This window comes from Brienomyrus brachyistius, chromosome 6, assembly GCF_023856365.1.
Source record: "Brienomyrus brachyistius isolate T26 chromosome 6, BBRACH_0.4, whole genome shotgun sequence".
NCBI lineage: Eukaryota > Metazoa > Chordata > Actinopteri > Osteoglossiformes > Mormyridae > Brienomyrus > Brienomyrus brachyistius.
In genome coordinates, this window is record NC_064538.1 from 27,880,062 (window position 1) to 27,897,422 (window position 17,361).

Below are 17,361 nucleotides of genomic sequence, written 5' to 3' on the forward strand. Positions count from 1 at the left end.
TTACTGCCTGCCTCGTGTTCATCTGATGGAAAGCTGCTGTAGAAATGGAACAAGAAAGACAAAAGTAATTTTCTCTACAGTAACGCCTATTAGATTTATAGATGAAAGCATGTTTTTTTTTAATGTCAAGGCTGTGTGTGGCAGGAGTGAAGATTCTCCAGCATCGCCTGTAATAGTCCGGGCTCTCATAGGAAGGCTGTGCTCGTCCAGGGAGCCTCTTGAAATGCACATCACTGTAATGCTAAGAGTCTTTAGCAAAACAGGGAACTTTTGACAGAGAGAGAGAGAGAGAGAGAGAGAGAGAGAGAGAGAGAGAGAGAGGCAAACAGCATAAATATGTGTGCTTTTTAGGCTTAATTGAAGAGGTAGAAACCTGTGAGGAATATCACTGTATTTTCTCCCACTATAATGTTTTTTTCTCGCACAATTAATTCCAGAAAGTTTTATTTTCTATAGATACAGTATGTACATTATTTTTATTCGCCTGACAATCCATAATATATATCCAGGGGATTGAATTAATATTGAACATATTGTGTTTCCTGCCCCCCCCCCCCCCACACACACACACACACTTTCCTAAACATTCCCAAACTCAGCCAATTACATAACAAGTTCTCAAAATAGAAACACCTGGAAATGATACACAGGAGATTTGTTGTCAATAGCCTGTGTTGTCCAAGTAAACTCACCTGGAATGTCTGACAGTTGATTGGAAAACACTGCAGGGATTAGGTGGCCTGAACTGCAAGGCTGTGAGCCAAGTATGGAGTCAGTGCTGAGATCAATAGCTCATTACTTTTCACTGTCAGAGCTCTGCACTTCTTCTGGACAATTGGGATTAGTATCTGACAACAAGACTGATAGGTTCCTATCTAGTAAAGTGTCTTTCACACGATGTTCCTTTGTATCTGTGTGGTGGAGGCAGGACATCCAGGCCAAGAGATACCAGTGACGTTGATTTTACAGGATGCACAAACAACGACAAGATCACAGTGGCCCTCCTTTACGGTGACCTTCGTTCTCCTTTCTTCCTCCTAGTTTGGCAGAACAGAAGTAATCGACAACACCCTAAACCCAGACTTTGTGAGAAAATTTGTCTTGGACTACTTCTTCGAAGAGAAGCAGAATCTGCGCTTTGATGTGTAAGTAACTGACACATGTAAAAAGACTGCAGCCTTTTGCATGCAAATCCTTCCCTGATAAAGTTGGCAAGACAGTGTGGGTCTACCTTTCAAAATAAGCTGTGTAGCTATGCAGCTCTTAAAGTCCACTCTGTGCACAGAAAGTGGTTTAAATTGCAGTATTTGCTTTAACATAGGTATGCTAACTCCCCCTTACAAAAATAATGCTCTTCCATGTCTGGAAATAGAATTCTAGCATAACCCCTGAGGCTTTACAGTTCATACTACAGATTCCACTTACATACTCCATTTAGCTTCTTCTTCAATAGGAGTAATAGCAAAATAGGCTTATAATGTGTATCTCTGAATAACTATCTTAGTTCTCACTAACTGCTATCTCTACTCGATGACAATGCAATTACTGTATTCCATGAGAACCTAACTGTGTATTGTGGGAAATCTACCCATCCAATTATTTTGTGTATATGAGATACATAACATAATTAAGTATCGATTTTCAGTTACATTTGTGCTGCCTCCATATGACAATTTCTCTCCTAAATGAGCAGAAATGTTTATAGTATTTTCTGTACAGAGTAATCATTTTATTTTAGGAGTCACAATTTCAGATTTTTTGATAGAATTATGAAAAATCCCTTTTCGATGAAGCTATCTATTTCAGGAGGCCAGCAAAGAAAGGAGAAAGGGTATTGTTCTGATATTAGGGGAGTACAGTTTATAGTAATCACATGTGCAGAAGCATTAAATAGACTACTGACTACCGTACAGGTCTGTAATACAGTAACTTCCTGGCACATTCCTTGATTTTTAATAAACCTGGAATCTTTGCCCTCTGCATCAAGTGGTCACTGGGCTGATGAGGTTCAAGTCAAGCTGGGAGGCTGATGTCATGGAGTATAGGGCATTACAGAAGCCATGTTACATGGGGATTAAACAAGAGGGCTGTTGCAAATGCAGCCACAAGATACTGCGGGTCGTTTTCATTAACTGAGAGTTCCTGTATGCTTCTGCACTATACCTAAGGTTTAAACTTTTTCAGCACAAACAACACAGCAGAAACACCATACTGATGAAACTTTGGACAGGGCTGAAAAAAGCTTTGTGAATATTATTGTAGTTTTAGTAAAAAGTAGATAACTGATTAAAGGCAAGCTAAGGATTGGAAACGTGTCTGTGTCTGACATTAGGGACACAGCACAGACCTAAATTAGGAATGAGATAACTTAGGCACTGATCCAGAGAAAATGCAAAACCTCTAAGAAATGTTGTCTCTGTCTAACAGAGATTTCAATTGACCTGCTATGAGCTTTACTTCTCCAAGTTAAGGAGGACAATGGGAGAAAAGATTTTCCTTAAGAATGTCGATAATTATTTATCTCCTTATCTTATTGTGGATGTCTGATTACCAGCCATCTAGTATTTTTGTTACAGTTTGGTGTGCCATTCATATAATTAGCTTTATTAGAAGAAATAGAGGTTATATATTTGTCTGTTGTCATGGCAATGACACAGTGGTGCTGATGTAATCATTTTATCAATCAAGGGTCACAACAGGAAGCTTTCAATGTTCAAAAATACACTGAGGTTCAGACATACTGTTAATGATTTTCCCTGAAATGTTCCATTTTGATGTTTGCTCAATAATTATGTGCGTCCAGCCTTATTGTCTTTTATGCTTCTTGCTCTGTTTGAGGTAACATGTGCCCAAAAAAGTGGTGCTGGCAATGAGTAAATAGTATTTTTGGGAGAGTCTTTTGTTTATGTATTTCCACACTGAATGATTTAAATCTTAGCTAATTTAAACAATGAATTAAACAGATTCTGGAACTCGATGATGTGCTTGCGTGGATTTTGGCGCACAGTTAAGTGCCCCAAGGCTTGGTAATCTCCTGGTTGTTTTACAAAGGGGGACTCTCTGTGATGCTGTGTCTTCCCATGTTAATTCTCAGCGTTGTCCGCTTTAGTAGAGGAAGGCCGGACACTCACATTTTCCTTGGCTCTTCTGATTGATAAGGAATTCCCTTCCCAAAAGTAAGTGCCTACACAGTTTGCGATTAAAGCAACCAAATTATCTGAGGGAAGGCCCTTGAGTAACTGCTGAATATTTAATAAACTCAGTATGTAGTTCTGATGTAGGTCATCACCCGACCTAGTTAGCGAGGAGGTGGTGGAGCTCAAAGGGAATGTGAGACAAATGTTCAGTCCTTAAATCTGTGGAAATTGATGGAATGTGTACAGTGTTTATCATAAAATTAAATGCAAAAAAGACATTATAAAGCAGACCTCATGCAAAATCCTGCATTACTGTGTATTTGGTTACATTTAATTCAACTTGATATTTTTTGTTGGACTGTGCATGACCAGTTCCTCAAGAAGTTGAGGGCTGTGTTTGTACACCAGTGTAAACCCATTAGTATTTAAATTCCCTGGCACCCTGATTTACATTACCATGATGCCGGTGCTAAGATGTGAGACCATGGGCATAGCTGTACAAAGAGCAAAAGTATTGAGTTCAGTAAAGCAAGTTAAATGCTACCTTCAGTAATGTTACAGTCGGTGGTATGGGTATTGGTCTGTGTCACTGGCCTCTCTTGGTGGTCCTAAACTGGCCACCTGCTCAATGTGGAGATGCAGCACTCTGGTTGCTGGATTGTTGTATGAAATGGATCGTTTACTAACATATTATACACATCCATTGACAGCACCAAACCTGGCTATGCAGAGAGATTAAGTTTCAGAGATGCTCAGACAAAGGCCACACACTGGCTACTTGCCCCCTGAGCTTTGCTCACCCACAAGATTTTTGCCTGAAGTCTTCAGAAACATCCCATAGATTCAGCATTGCTTGCTTTAATCTACAATGCATTCCATTCATTTTCAAGAGTACTTTCATAATCACAAACAAATCATTTTCACGTTCATTTATTTATTAGGTGCCTTTGCATCACTCTATCCACCATCTATGAATTCCTTTTAAGTGTGTCACACATCTAACAAAATGACTGAAATGGTGCTCTCTCTGTTGCATCAGTGCTACTCAAGATTTGCCAGGTAGTATGATTTTTGTTTGACTCAAACGTTTAAAGATTCGGAAGGTTAGGTGATATGATTATATCTGTATTACTTTTTCTCCATATGCCCTGAAGAGCAGATCGCATTTGATATGATGCAGAAATCAATTATTTTTTCAATTTAATGAGTAGAGTCTTACAGTAATACTGGATAGTCTGAGCTTCATCAGAAATACATTTACAGGCAATACTCCTGTATACGTATGTTTTTTTTTCTCTGTTATTAAGCATAATGTACTGAAACAAGCAGAAAATAAATATACTTTGGAGATCACCAAAGGTGTGTATTAGTGTCCAAGCAAATACCTCCAATCACTTCCAGTTTAAAATCCATCAATCCATTTCATACCTTTTTAAAATGATGAAGACACTGGCATATTTTCACTGTGATTTATTGCTCTCTGAATTCACTAGCATTTCTCCAGTCTCAAAGTACAGGTCATGTTTATGCACAGACCAGCGTGTCCATGCAGCCCACAGCTAATGTAATTTATTTCTTTATTTCACTGCAGCGTTTAGTAGTCTGGAATATTTCAACACTTGCAGTGACCAATATGGATGAATCACGAACAGTTGTGACATCACGGAGTTGGTTCCCAAAACGGCCGTCTCAGGTCTTTGTTTGAAAGAATCCCAGGTTCTTCTGTGTGGGTGGCATTGCTTTGATACCTGACATTATAAAGTGAAAAGAGAATGTTGCTTAGCTAGAGAAGGACTACTGTCTTTAACATAATGAAATATTGAAGCAAGAAAGAAATATGCATGGCTAATCATCTGCAGCTGTGTGCGTTTATCTGTGTACCTAAAATGTTTTATTGAATTACATTATTATGTTACGTAATGATACACTTCCAGTTAAAAGTCTTTGCACATACTGAGATTTTCCACAGTTGCATGCTACTCACTTAACATTTACTAAAAATACACTCAATATTCTTTGCTCACAAATAAATTGACAGTATGTTCACCATTTCTGTACCTTTATTGGTAAGAAAATGTCATATCTGATTCATCAAAGTAACCTCTTCTAGCAGTTATAACAGCAGAGAAAATTTGAGGCATTCTTTCTACAAGGGACATTAAATACTGCTCAGTTTCATGGGATGAAACAGTTAACTACTGCATTTAAAGTTAAAGGACAGCCTGGAATTTAACTGCACCATCACCACACAGCAATTAATAGGATGTCAGACAGGCACTGTTATATACTCTTTCCGTATTATAAACGAAACTTGTACTATTTGGCTTATATTAATATTTTAGTTGTTCACTCAACTTTCCAGTGCTTAATAAGAATTAAAAATCTGCAGTTTATGAAATAAATTGAAAAGTGGTAAAAACCTGTGGTGTGCAAATACTTTTGATTGGTGGTGTATATAGTAAAAGTTAGGTAACTTCGAGGCTTTAGGCAAGTTTATTGTTCTGCAGTGGTAAATGCTGTTTTTTTTTCTGGAACATTCTCAGAGCTACCTATGCGATTAATAGATAAGAAGTTTTTGCTCTTCTCAGAAAGATGGAGGTGGATTGTGGGAGTGAAGAGGAGAGTAGTACAGACAGAGAGAAATTTATATACACAGTGCAGCTGTGTCTAGCAGTCTGACATGTAATGACTTTCTTGTCAAACAGACTTCAGTATAATGGCCACACTTACGTTTTTCCTGTTCTCTTCGACCAGACAGAGTTGAACCTACCTGCCTATTGCCACGTGATGTGAAGTGGGCAAACATGCCTCATGGACAAAGGCTCATTTGATATTCCTTACTGTGAGTCAAACTGTAAGGGATATTGGGAGATTTCTTAGATTTATTCATTTTAATTGGGTCTCAGCTTCTTATGAAAAAGGGTGATTCACATGGTCTCCATCTATCTCAGGCAGAAGAACCTGATACAGAAATATTTTGCCTATAGAGAGGTATTTTTTGAAACACAAAATATTTTTCAACATGTATAACTATTATATAAAAGTGGGATGAAAGTCTGAATGCCCATCCATCCATTTTCTGTACCCATTGGTCCTGTGCAAAATCACGGGAGTCTGGACCCCGTCCTGGAAAGGAGGGCATGAGGCAAGGAATGACCCATAATGGGGCATCAGGCAAAAGTCTGAAAATGTTTAAGAATTTTGAACTTGAGAATTTGTGTATAGCTTGGAGGAAAAGAAGGACTTCAGACTTTATTTCAATACAGCAAAGCTTATTTCTGCACATACGAGTCTGGCAATATTGTTTTGTAAATCATATTCTTAACTTGGCCTGGTGATGTAACACCTTTGAAGAGAAGTTTTTGCTGCTGAAAACTTCAATATTTTAAACTCAATAGAATTACACTACAGATGAATAAGTATAGGCTGCACATTGCAACTCTAACTTGAGGTTGTGTGTGTGTGTGTGTGTGTGTGTGTGTGTGTGTGTGTGTGTGTGTATTGCATGGTACTTATGTTACAAATTCAGCAGGAACTCTTTGATTGTGCCTAATACTCCTTCGCAGTTTAGTTTATGGACTTTCCTCAGCTCAGAATACCATGACAGAAAGTGTGGGGGAGAGTTATTCTCTCCTTTCAGGGAGAATAACTCATCAATCAATTGCTTATCAAATAAATTGAAAAAAGCAGTCTGTTCTGTAGGATAATAGGAAAACTTTGTGTAATGCCACTTTTCCACTGCCACCAAGAACTGAGCCGTACCTTGAACTGCAGGTTTTCCATTGTAAAGTACGGGAGCCATACCCAAGCTGTGCTGACCAGTAGCATAACCAAACCAAGCTGATTGCATCACCACCATCTGATTGGTTGAAATTCACGGAGATTCTGCTCTTCTGCACATGGATTATCTGAAGGAAAAGGGTATATTATGTGTATTATTCATTTTTAGTAGTATCACACATTGTGATATATTGATGCATTCCCGATAACTCCTACTATAGAACAGTGCTATAGAACAGCTAAATGGAATGGATTCGTAATGCAAATTTATGCAAGTGAATGCTAATTCTGCTAGCGTTTGATGTTTGCATAACACAGCTATTCTCATATATGTGCTAGTGGAAATTAGTAGACAGTAAACAAAAATAATAATAATAATTGCACATAGTAAATCATGATGTACATTGTGCAAACAGTAAATAAGTGTCTCTTCGGTTTTACGTCACTGGCCTTGCCGTTACCAAGCCGACCCTTCTGCAGTGGAAAACTGAAACAAGCTTGACCTGCATTGTAACTAGTCTCTCTTCGTGGTACGGCTTGGACATGGGTCGGTTCCTCTATTCCAGTGGAAAAGCAGTATAATTTGGGCAATGCAACAGAAAATTATCCACTTGGAGACCATGAACTTTGATATGTTGAAATTCTTGAAATGTTAATGAAGTTCTAGAGATGCTAATGTTATGTATGTCACACAAAAATGAAACATAATTTCATTATGCCTAATCATATTTGATTAATTGTGTTCTTGACCCTTAAATCAAATGTATGGACGAGACATGGGTATGTGTGGGTAATATCGCTACATGACTTTGGGGGGACATCTGGTTTGATGCGGACAGCTTTCTTTTATAAACTGGTTTTTCCCTCTTTCAAATTTCAAGGATCAACATGAGACTGTAGCACAGTATTGGTTATTTAAAGGGTTCTGGAAACTAGTGGATTGGCTGAATGTGGAGGATAGCCTCTTGGAGCACAAGTGTCATGATAAGGGTGATTGCAGATGGGAGTTTTCCATGGATGAAGGGAACCATTTTAATTACTTCTCTTTCACTGATGCGTGAAATTAATTAAAAAGGAACTGTTTATTTCTCAAGTACATAATGATATAGCAATACAACCCATAGCAGATTTGTGATGTCAGGCTCAAACAGCAATGTTCAAGTTGATAAACATCAATTGCTTTTTTGATAATTGGCGTGGGTGATGAAGATTATTGTGATGTGAATTTTTTGTTTTTGATTTTTATCTTAACTTGTCTTTCTTTTTGTGCTTTTAGGTACAATGTGGACTCAAGAAGTTCAAACATTTCTAAACATGTAAGCATCCTTGCTTAATTTTTTTCTGTATAATTAATAACTGTACCTTTGTCTAACTGATTAGCGATATGTGTACTCCTCTATATTCTTGTGTTAAGGCAGCAGCTTGTATTTTTGGTGACTATGAGGAAGCATCTTCCATGAACAAAATACAGATACGAGTTAAAAAGCAGGTTGTATTCTAAATCGAAGGTTACACAAAAAATACAAAATATGAAAATGCCAAACCACCCACTTAAAGGGTCACTAATTATTACGACCATATGTGGGTAATTACCACATAGGGAAAACTAACAATGAACATTAACAACCATTAACTGTCTTTATTTGGCATAATTTTTGTAATGTGGTGAAATGCAGTAATTTAGGGCATGAAATTGACTAATTAAACATTATTTGCCTTTTACAAGTCAAGGCAACACATTTACACTAATGCCAAAATGTCCAGCGTTACGTGTGAGGGCGGTCCTTTACAATCTTGACCTTTTCTGATGAGTCTGGGTCCCTGGGAGATTGTCGGTCAGGAGTCCAGAACATTGTCTGAGAGGTGCTTTAACAGCTCCTGTGATGATGCTTTCAGTCTGCCCGTCAGTGCGTCCCGGTCTGCGCGGTAGGGGAGGGGATTCCCTTAGGGCAAACATGACACGCTCTCAATGTTCATTGTGGATAAAGGTAAAAAGTAAAACTGGGCGAATTGCTTATTTTGGATTTTTTTTTTCTATCTCAAAATGAGAACAAATTCTTTTTTTTTTCTTTTCCTTTCTTTATCTCTAGGAGCTTGACTAACAGGTCTAATTTTTCCCCCCCCCTGCTGTTCATTTGTGGATGAGCAGAAGGTGAGGCCATCATTCATGAAATTGAAGAAGCAGAGCAGAATGGGTCACACTGTAAATTGTATACTTTAGACCAATCTTTCCCAACTCAGTCCTCGAGGAGAATAACCTGTCTGGGTGTCCCTGAGGATTGGGCTGGGAAACAGACATCTGCATAGCATGTACATAATATAGTCTTATGTGTTTGCAGCATGCTAATCTCACTTCTGTCAATAAGGAGAAGCAGAAATAATGATTATTTCCAGTACTCATCTTATGTTGGGTTATTTTATGCACTTATGTCTTCAGAGACATAATTTAGCCTAAACAGTGTTACTATATCTACTGCTTATTATTTTGATTGTTTCGTCTAAGACATGCATAAGTGGAACATTCCTTTTCTACTCATGATTTTAAATTGCCCATTGAAACACTGTGAATCTGCTGTCCTTCCCCATAAAGGTTGTGCTCCTCCTCACTGGCATAGTTTAGCAGTTGTATCATCTCAATATGTTTCGACACACCCATCTGTTGTTCTTTGTTCTGTCTCAAACATCAAAAAAACATCAAAAAAAGTCGTAATTGGATGGTATCGGCAGGCGCACACTCTGAAAGGCCTGTATGTTTATTCAGAATGTATTGGAAATGTAGTTCTGGTTTTTGTGCTAAGCTGTGTGTGGATGATATGCCGGCCAGAGCCATGGGCCACTGCACTGCTAAAACGTACAGATCTTAAGAAAGCACAGACTGATGATAATCAGAGAATATTATCATTTTTATACGGTATAACATCATCTAAATGGGCAGAAGAACTGAAGCCGCAGAACCTAAATCACTAGGCGGTGGGTGTCAACCAGACATAAACTCAGATATCATACTGCAATCACTGTGACATTTCCATGGACATGAAGACATAGAATATTATAGGGGTCTGCTGTGCAAGAACATTCAAAGCTATCAGTGCACCTAAACGAGTGTTGCTGTTTGCTCAGGACTTTCTCGGACAGACATTCTGCACCCTGGGGGAGATCATCGGGTCCAAAGGCAGTCGGCTGGAGAAAACCCTCTCGTGAGTCCCTTCGATGCCTTTTCACGTGTAGTCTGGTGGAGTCCAGGGCTTGTTTGTGGGCCACTTCGCTCTACACCAGCAGACACAGAAGGTCCTTGTGTTGAGCCCAGTTGTGGGTGCAGCTATGAGAGCTGATGTGCGGTACGCTGGGTTTCAGCGGCCCTGCTTTTCGGCTCCGCGGTGAAGCCTGTCTGAATTGTGACACCTGAGAGACCCGTCATATGTTTCTGTTCCTTTAAAGTTCTTCCTGATATGTTTGGGGCTCCTTGGTAACGTGTGATTGGTCGGCAATGACTCAGTGTCTCAGACTGAGAAATTCACTTATTAGGAAGCATCCAAAAAGATTACTCTTGCTGGAGTTTTGAGTTAGAGATTAAAGCATTTCAGTATTGGTTACAGTAATTATACTTAATTTGTCATTTTTGGATTGCCTGTGTAAATCTTGTTTACAAATATGAGTAATTGCATTCAGTACTTTGCATATGTTTAGTTCTTTTCATATATTCATTTATTTTTACACAGTGTAGTCAATTACTTAAGAAAAAATGTAGAGGGTGCAGCTGTGGCATCATGCAGCGATAAAAGATGTGCAGTGACAGGCTGTCAAACAGACTTTCCCAGATATGCAGCCGCTGAACACCACACAGGCTGACTTATTAACTCATAGCAGTCACAGAGAACTGCATTCATCTGCACCTTATCTGTTAATTTCTGTTGTTTGTAATCTGTTAGTTTGGAGTGTTGGTATTTTGAAGGAGGGGCAAGGTCAGAGAACAAGCACCTGCAGTTTTAAGGGTTCAAAGTTAGTTTCAGAATAGAATGAGAATAATGGTTAGATAGGTTAGGGGTTTTTAACTGTTTTTTTTTTTTTTTTTTTTTTTTTTTGATTGCGGAGCCGTTAGTATCTTGAGGGTGTTGATAAAATTCCTCCATTGCATCATCGGGGCCCTGTGTCCCATGGGTCTGTTCCCTGTCCCTAAAAAGTACATTTTTCATTGTTATAGAATGTTTTGTGTTAATTATATAATTACATACTTGTAATACTCCTTGTAGTTTTATTGTTGCAAACTTGCTTTCAATTATATCATTGCAGTTTTGCTACAGGTTCAGTAGATTGTCAGCATTTAGGATAGAAGATAAAAAAATTGCACCTGTTCCAGTAGGGAGTTAAACTCAAATCAGTGAGTAACACATTTAACCTGCAAATCCTCATTAACATCATATGCGGTATCATAGGATCAATGAGAGATGTTTTAGTTACTTCGATAGATGTGTTTGCTGGCCAAGAAAAATCTGTCGTTTTGGTGCCGTAATTTAGTCTTTGGGGAATGTATTTTGGCCATATATGTTTGTGAGCTATAGGCGTGATTTACTGTGATTGAAGGCAGAAGAGCTTTTCCTGTAAACATTCCTTGCTATTTTACATTGTTGTCCAGGATGCTGTGGAGTAACAGCATCCCAGGTATGATGAGCTAAAACCTTCATATTTTTGCCTTTGTTGGACATTCTGTAAATGCTTATATTTGAATATTGAAAACTCATTAAAGACTTTCCTGTGTGGTACATTGTATCAACGGTGTCTGGGGAGTTTGAGTTGTACTGGGGTCCATTTACGTGCTCTGTGCTCTATGCATCAGTTATAATTGGTGTGACTATTGGGAAAAGAGCAGAGAGAAGAATGGATGTTTTGGTCTGAAAATAGCAGTGATGTAACTCACCTAATTGGCATCATTATTGGATATAGGGCTGTGCAATCTATGCAGTCTATGAGCATATTGTAGGACCCGAAAGTCCTGGTTCTCCTGAACTGAACGTGGTTTGTTCACTGACCAGCAGCAAACCAATCATCTTTGGAGAACAGAAAAGTGCAACTAAGTAGAGGTTATGCAGAGACACCAGCAAAGGCAAAGAAGAGAATCCAGTTAGCTGACTAAACGTAGCTGATCCTTTATCGACACTTTACTGCCACTCACTATGACGCATCATGGGGAGTCACCAGCCCCTACTGGCCTATTCTTCCTACAGCACGCCAGTCTCCCCCCAGCAGAAGCGGAAGCCAACCAGACCCAATCATCAGAGCTGGCTGTAGCACAGCAGTTGGCTTCTTGGTGGGGCCATGTTTCAAGCCGCAGTGGGTCACATGCTGTAGAAGACAGAGCGTTCCTCCCTCTCCGCGGAATGGTTTCTATGGTAACCGAGGAGAGGTGTTTGTCCACGGGTTACAACAAATTTCTGATTTGGTGGATTTTTCTTAAGTCTTAAGGCCTTGGTTAGTTATAGGCAGTGTTGGGGGTAATGAGTTACAAAGTAAACTGTTACTGAAATTATATTCCTTTCCTCCATAATGAAGTAAATAATTACAGTTAAAATGTCAGTAATCACATTATAGATATTGGAATATCAAAATGTCCTTTCTTGCGTTATACAGGCTTTTTAAAAAGAATGTTTTTTTGTCAGAAGAGCCAGGGTGTTTCAGTAAATGAAAATGCACTCATTATTTTCAGTTTACTGCACAAAAAGACAAGAATATTACTGTGAGATATATGCTATGACCAGGTCAGAAACGCATTTCTACTGCGGCAAATTTGGTGAGCAAACTGTCCAAGCACTTCATAAGACATCATGTCCGCACAAAGCATTAAAAATGAATTAATGAAAGGACTATGACCTTTTTTTGAGTAGATACCCCATCACTGGTAATGCTTATTGTGGTCTATCAAGACTGAAGGCTTACTTCAGGACAGTGGTACCCATAAATGTGTCATTACTGGGGAAATCTAGATGCTGTATTTTCGCACAGTTTCATACAGTGAAGCTCACAGAATGAATAAACAGTGCGCAACCGCATTGTGGGTTGGCATCATGGTTACGTTATAAATACCCATCAGGGTCAGAAATAGAGAGCACTCAAACACCCTGGAAGTCTTTCCCACTGTTTCATGGCAGTAAGACGCACACTCGCATGCACACATACACAGAAGCCCCCTTCGTAACTATGAGCTAAATTTGGTGTCACTGACTCGACGTTCTTGATGTGGAGCTGAAAATCTTTTTTTGGACGTTTGTTTCTGAATCTGTGTTATGGTAGTTAATCTCCTCAAAGGCTGGCGATGATAGCGGAGGGTGATGGCAATGTGTCCCTGTCTCACAGGCTTTCCACACCGCATTCTGGTTGGTGCTTCTCCACATGGCAGCGCACATTCTCATAAACATCTGCTCTCTCATCTTTATCCTTTCACCGCCCTCACATTTATGTTCCCCAGGATGAAGGATCCTTCTGCTGTCAGGATGTGCTCCAAACAGGTGGGATAAGCCAGCCATGTGTTTACTACCCAGTCATGAAGAACCACCTTAGACCATCGGGAGTTTTTATTTCAGCAAACTTGAGCGATTTTAATATAATAACAATGTTGTGTATTACATGTAATAAGAGGAATAGTTTACATTACTGATTATGTTATTTTACATTGTCTGGACAATCACGCACTTCAATATTTCATTGGACCGCCTTTAGCTTTGATTATGGTGCACATTCATCAATACATTGTTCTCAATTGTTATAAATACATCAATACATTGTTTCCGCGTGCTCACGCAACATCTCAACATTTTTTCATCCAGATTTCCATTCGTTTCTCATCGATATTTGATTATTGAGTTGATCCACTCCATAAAGTCTTCTTCAGCACATCTTAAAGACTTTCAGTGGGGTTAAGGTCAAGACCCTGCGGTGGCCAAATCATGTGTGAAAATGATTCCTCATGCTCCCTGAACCATTCTTCTACAATTTGAGCCCAATGAATCTTGGCATTGTCGTCCTAGTAGTAGATAAACTCTGCCACTAGAGTTGTCATTGGCTGTCATGACTTGTTATGACATGTTGTATATGCATGTCATATAGTTGCTGTCTGGGCCCACATCACTCCACTCCTGATCAACATCACTCCACTCCTGGTTATCGGCTCACTCTTTCAGACATTCAGCCTGGCCTCAGTGCCATTAGGGGACTAACGATTTCAATTACAGTTTACAGTCCAGCGCAGTGCATGCATGTCTACATTTTTTCTTCCTTTTTTGCATCCCTGATTCTGTCGGAAAGGGGCCACAGGAGGTGCAGCGGTGCCGAGTGGGAGATATCTGATGAGGTGATTAATGCCAGGCTGGGAAACTAACCCTCTCCCCATGCCTCTGATTGGAAATGGAGAGTTTTCATTATTTAGTAGGTAGCTGCTCCTGGGCTACATAAAGATGAGTCGCAAATAGAAGCAATCTCATTTCTATTAGTTATCATTTCCTCTTCCTGCCCATATTTTAGCGGTGGTGCTGTGGCCGTGGCATGTAAGCGGACTCTGTGCCTTGAATGAAATCATTAAAGTCTTCACTGTGCCTGTCAGTCAAGCCCTGTGGATGGAGGTGGAGGCAGGTCCCATGGACACCTGAAACAGTTTTGTACCCATTTTGTGTTCCTCCCATCCCCAGAGACGGCAGTAATCTTCTAACCTCAGCTTTGGAGGAACAGCCCAGGTTGCCACTTTACTTGTTGGGTTAATGGCAATGTTGTGAAATGGCAGATGATTTCAATGGCTGAATATTGCAAGCAAATGTAATAAGAATGCTTCATTAAATATTCATGTCCCTTATGTAGCAAAGCTTAAAATGTCTGTGGCAGACTTGAGTGCAGAAACTGACTGATTCTGTAAATAGGGATTGAGTCAGATCTGGCAGCTTCGGCCAAAGACAAGCCTGCCTTCTCTACTGGTGCAAAGATTTAAATTTAATTTGGAGGCTTGTCCTTTGCATAATCCGCCACCATTTGCAGTTGCTTCTTCGAGCTGCACATTCTTTTTTTTTGATCCCACCATATGTGAGGACATTCTCTCATCTTGTTCCAAAACAAACATAAACATAAGCGTCTATGGCCTGCCACGGAGCAGAGGCTGGGCTCTGAGGTTTTCACAGGAGGGCACAGTTGATTAAAAACACATTCCCTGACACGGCAGTGGAGGTAAAGGGTTTTATTCGGAGCTAGCAGGAAAGTGACTAACAACAAGGGCAGCTGGCTGCGCTTTCGGGGCCTCGCATGACAGAAGTTTACAGATGCACAGGAAGTGAATTTTTAATGGGGTGTGACACTGCAAACAGTTTTATGTAGAATTTGGTTAACAGCAGGTACAATCCTAGCCGTGCCTGGGCTTCTGACCAAAAGGTCGGGAGAGGAGTTCATGTGAATAAGGTATTTGACCATGGGGCCTGAAATGTTTGAACCGTTTTGCCATCATGTGTTTAAATGTGCGGAACCACAAAGGTATGCAAATTACTTTGAGGAAAAATGACTAAGCAAGCGAACAGGCTAGCCAACAAATAAACCAAACATAATAAAAGCTAACTAGTAAACCACTCTAGCAAGCTGAAATGCTTCTGGGCCTGAAACCTTCGGAGGGTTAAGCACGATTGTCGGCCTTCAGAGGTTGTGATCAGAATAATGATTACATGTGAACTGAGTACTTACCGCCTGGTGTACAGGTGCTGTTACTTCCCTCGTATTCTGATTACGAAAATCATAATACAGTAGCAAGATAATGAGCTGTAATGTTCTAGCTGTTGAGGTACAGGCACATGCAGGGAGAGTAGGTGGGGGTAACTGAGCACCTGGCCCTGTTGTCTGAACTATATGAGGATATGAACTTGTGGAGGTATATTACACTTTTGTTTCTCATTGAGATCTAGGGTATATAATCATCTATCGCCATGTCATGTGTCGTGAGCCATTGGTACAAAGCCGCTGGTGCTGTCTGTCACACCATGGTGAGGTGTGTGTCATTGGGTGTTCCTGGCACTCCTTTAGTGCAGCCTTTTATGCCTTTTTGTACCTGCGGTGAATGGTGCACAGGTGTTGTGATCACTCTCACATGATTTCAGGCTGCCCACGTTGCACAGAAACTGCTTTCCAGCTGTGCTGCGGACGGCACTGGGCTAAGCGGAGAGGTCCCTCACTGTCAGCTTTCTCAGTCTGATATCCATGCACCTTCATACCATGTGTCTCTGCCCTGCAGTCCAAGCTGAACTTAATTCATGGGTGCATTAAATTATACTTGTGGCACCTCATCAATTTCCAGTGATGTCCCTGAAGCTCTAGCCAGTGCCGCAAAACACCGTCGTGTGCAAACATTCCTGCTGCGCGTTTGTACAGTCACCACTGCATGCTATACATGCCACTTGCATTCTGCTTCTCTTATTTATTCTAAGGCTTCTAAAGCTGTATCACTTCAAAATGTGGATAAATGCAATTTGGTTTGGGTATCATACTGAGAAATGTAAATGACACAGCAACCCAGTGCCTCTGGTGCTTTCCATGTTAGCTTTATACTGCCAAAAAAAAGTCACACGCTTTAAAACTTCGATGGACCGCCTTTAGCTTTGATTAGGGTGCACATTCTTCAATGCACTGTTTCCATGTGCTTATGCAACATCTCCACATTTTTTTTCACCCAGACCTGAATTCATTTCTCGTCGAGATACTGATGATAGGTGAGCCGAACCACTCCGTGAAGGTCTACTTCAGCGCATCTCAAAGACTTTCAATAGGGCTAAGGTCAAGACTCTGTGGTGTGTTGAAATGATTCCTCGTACTCCCTGAACCACTCTTTGACAATTTGAGCCAAATGAATTTTGCCATTATCATCTTGGAAAATGCCCATTCCATTAGGTAATAAAAAAAATGATGGAATTGATGTGATAACTTGGCCATTCATAGATTCAGGTCCTCAGCTGACTTCACTTTATTGCTGTATAACATTGCTGAGCTGTAATAATGATCCAGTCATTGGCTCTTAAGTACTTGCTGGCTTAAATTGAAACGGTGACTTTTTTTATGGCCTGGTGGTGTATTATTGTATTTGCACTGCAGTACTTGTACTGGGATATATAATTGCACACAAAGGATGTCCATCGCCATCAACAAACAAGCTGCCACAGTTGTGTATGAAGACACATGAGGCAACATTTAACAAGCTACAGTATGGGAATGCTTATGGTATTTTTCCACGACATTATGGTGCCAAATTGCAGAAGCCGATTCCTCTGTTTTCTGTATATCCAGACTCATTCAGTTATTACAGTTATTGGACATTTCTACGTGGAGAGTCTGGTCTGCTCAGCGGCTTCTCGGTATTTGTTTGTCCCTTTATTGAGAGCTGCCAGTGATTCTACATCAGGTACTGCTAAGGAGAAAAACAGCTAAATGTGCA

At 40.0% G+C, this 17,361-nt stretch overlaps 1 protein-coding gene across 1 annotated transcript in view; it reads left to right on the plus strand.

Moving 5' to 3' along the window:
- Positions 1–17,361, plus strand: part of LOC125744618 (copine-9-like) — a 76,672-nt gene that overhangs the window by 23,830 nt on the left and 35,481 nt on the right. Inside the window, exons 4-6 of the mRNA XM_049016620.1 lie at positions 1,042–1,145; positions 8,194–8,233; positions 10,038–10,114. Coding sequence (XP_048872577.1) covers positions 1,042–1,145; positions 8,194–8,233; positions 10,038–10,114 — 221 coding nt within the window. The remainder of the gene's footprint in view (positions 1–1,041; positions 1,146–8,193; positions 8,234–10,037; positions 10,115–17,361) is intronic.